The sequence below is a fragment of the Trypanosoma equiperdum genome (assembly GCF_001457755.1).
Source record: "Trypanosoma equiperdum strain OVI genome assembly, contig: ctg_441, whole genome shotgun sequence".
Classification (NCBI taxonomy): domain Eukaryota; phylum Euglenozoa; class Kinetoplastea; order Trypanosomatida; family Trypanosomatidae; genus Trypanosoma; species Trypanosoma equiperdum.
In genome coordinates this window covers 1-2,347 of record NW_027124356.1, presented here as the reverse complement: position 1 = coordinate 2,347, position 2,347 = coordinate 1, and the positions used below count along the sequence as shown (strand labels likewise).

The 2,347-nt window shown below is 43.2% G+C and overlaps 1 pseudogene across 1 annotated transcript; it reads right to left on the bottom strand.

Annotated features, from left to right (window-relative positions):
• Positions 1–574: 574 nt before the first annotated feature.
• Positions 575–2,345, bottom strand: TEOVI_000186200:pseudogene (annotated as a pseudogene). Its single transcript is given in 2 exon segments — positions 575–2,278; positions 2,280–2,345. Coding segments are annotated over 2 exon segments (1,770 nt in total).
• Positions 2,346–2,347: the final 2 nt, after the last annotated feature.

Here is a 2,347-nt window from a genome sequence, read left to right as displayed (position 1 = left end):
AAAAAAGAGAGAAGACAAAAAATAAAACAGAAGAATTGAACAAAGAAAAGAATATTGATTGATAAAATTTATGATATGAAAGGTTAAGCTGCTCTATCTACATCAAGCAGACAACCATTTGATATTCCACACACATAAATTATAGTAACGTGCGCAACCGAAATGGAAAGATACGGAAGACAGTGCTGCTGTATACAATACCGTCACCTCAAGGCAAAGCAGTACCTAAAGCATTTTTCCAGCTATTCTTTCTCCTGTTTCAGTATCCCCGCACAATTTCCAATTTAAGAGCAAGAAAACAAACATCCAATATATTTATTTATATATATGTTATCACTTTACACTCCAACAGCAACAAGTGTCGTGTGATGTTGTCGTAAAAGAGATATGATGTGATAAACGACACCGGCTCCCCATTCATAAAACAGCATGTTTGTACATCATGTGAAAGAAAGATTGGTTAGTAATTCAACTGTTAATAAAGCACACCAAAACTCCCATCAAATGCCTGTGAAATTCAGTTATGAAAGGCATCATAAAGTAATTGCAGTAAGAGTGCCGCTTATGCATCATATTATAATAGGGAAAAGCAAGAAACGAAGAGTAGCATATTCCACATTAAATAACTTGAATATTCTGACCATGATGATGTACCCGTCAACTGTCGCGTCATTGGGGAGGACCCCTCAGAATCCTCGTGGGAAGACTCTTCAGAATATTCTTCGGAAAAATCTTCAGAAGCCCCCGTAGAAGACGTCGGAGATGCCCCTTCATAAGTTTCTGCGAAAGGCGCTGCGAAAGGTTCTGTTGAAGGCCCTGGAGAAGTACCTGGGGAGGCAACTGCGGAGGGGACGGTGATACGCCTCAGAATCTTCGAGGCACACAACTCAGACTTTTCAGGACACAAAATAGAGCCTCTGTAGAATGTCACATTAGATGTCACATTTCTTCCCTCAGGGCAATCATACCAACGGTTATCACCAACAAAACGCACCTGAAGAATATCTGACTCACAATTTACTTCAACACATATATCTGCAAGAGGAACACCTTTTTTTTTTTGAAGTCTAAGCCGAGTTCCTTTGACACACCGTGAGTTAGGTCCAACACGACTTCCCAGCATTACGTTCGGATTTCCATCAGTGCAACCCGTATTCGAAAAGAGGCGTATGTAAGGGCAGTAATCAAGCAGTTCAGCGGGACCACCCCTTCTGCTCCAACGAAAATAACGAAAGTGCTGGGGCAGTGGAGACTTGTGTACCTCGATGGCACACGACCCCAACCCACCACGATCAGATGTACAAAAGATCTCAGTGTCCCTGGCCTTTGACGTACAAAACACATCAGGAAAGTTGCTCTTTTCATTCTCTATACACCTCTTTTCCAGAAACTCGCAGCCTCGTCCCTTACCAAAATGCATATCTTCTTCAGTTCCCCATTTGGCTTTGTAAAAACCCATATCCTCAAATAATGCCATAGTTAGCACACTATAACGGCCTCCATCGCTGCTTTTCAAACCAGTCATCATCTCTTCCATTGCGATCCTACGCTCCCAATGCGAATTTATAGTACCGTCACCACCTTCATCCTCCAGCTCCACGCCGGTGATATCATTGCAACCATAAAATTCCCGAGCCTTCTTCACCACAGTTTGTGACTTTACAACCCATACATCATTCTTACCGCGTATGTTATTCCTCTTTTCCACAAGCTTCAGTTCCTCCATGATATCAAAACCAAACCCAAGAGCATGAGCAATTTCATGTGCCGTCACACGCATACTACTATCATGAGAAGTCAGCACTTCAGGTCCAATATTGAAAACACCAACAGTAGGGCGTTGACCCCTATACCTCGAACACGGACCTGCCCATGCTGCAGGTGAACCCATTGGACCAGCGGCACCATATAACACCATATCAGCATCGGAGACACCTGTAGTGTAGTGGTCTCTGGGAATGCTGAAGTTATTGCAAAATGTTTGTTTTTCATAAACCTTAATTGGGTCGTGAACTGGTTGTACCATGAGACGATCAGTGTGCATCTTCAGTGCATCCGGTATAACAACAGCCAGAAGAGCTCTCTTCTTCTCTGTAAGCACAGAAGCAGTTGTACACTCGTAGTATGCGTCCCTGAAGTTAGAGCGAACTTGGCCTTCCTTTTCGCAATATTTCTTCGGGTCGTCAATATCCGATTTAAAAACCTTAAATCGAATGGGATGCCATCCTGCCGTTGAACTCGTAACAATCGCATGCACCAGATCTCCTTTAGGTACTGGAAGGTTCCCGCACACTCATGTTTTTCATCAACTTGCCGAAGTCACACCGATGCGGTGGGATATTGCCTT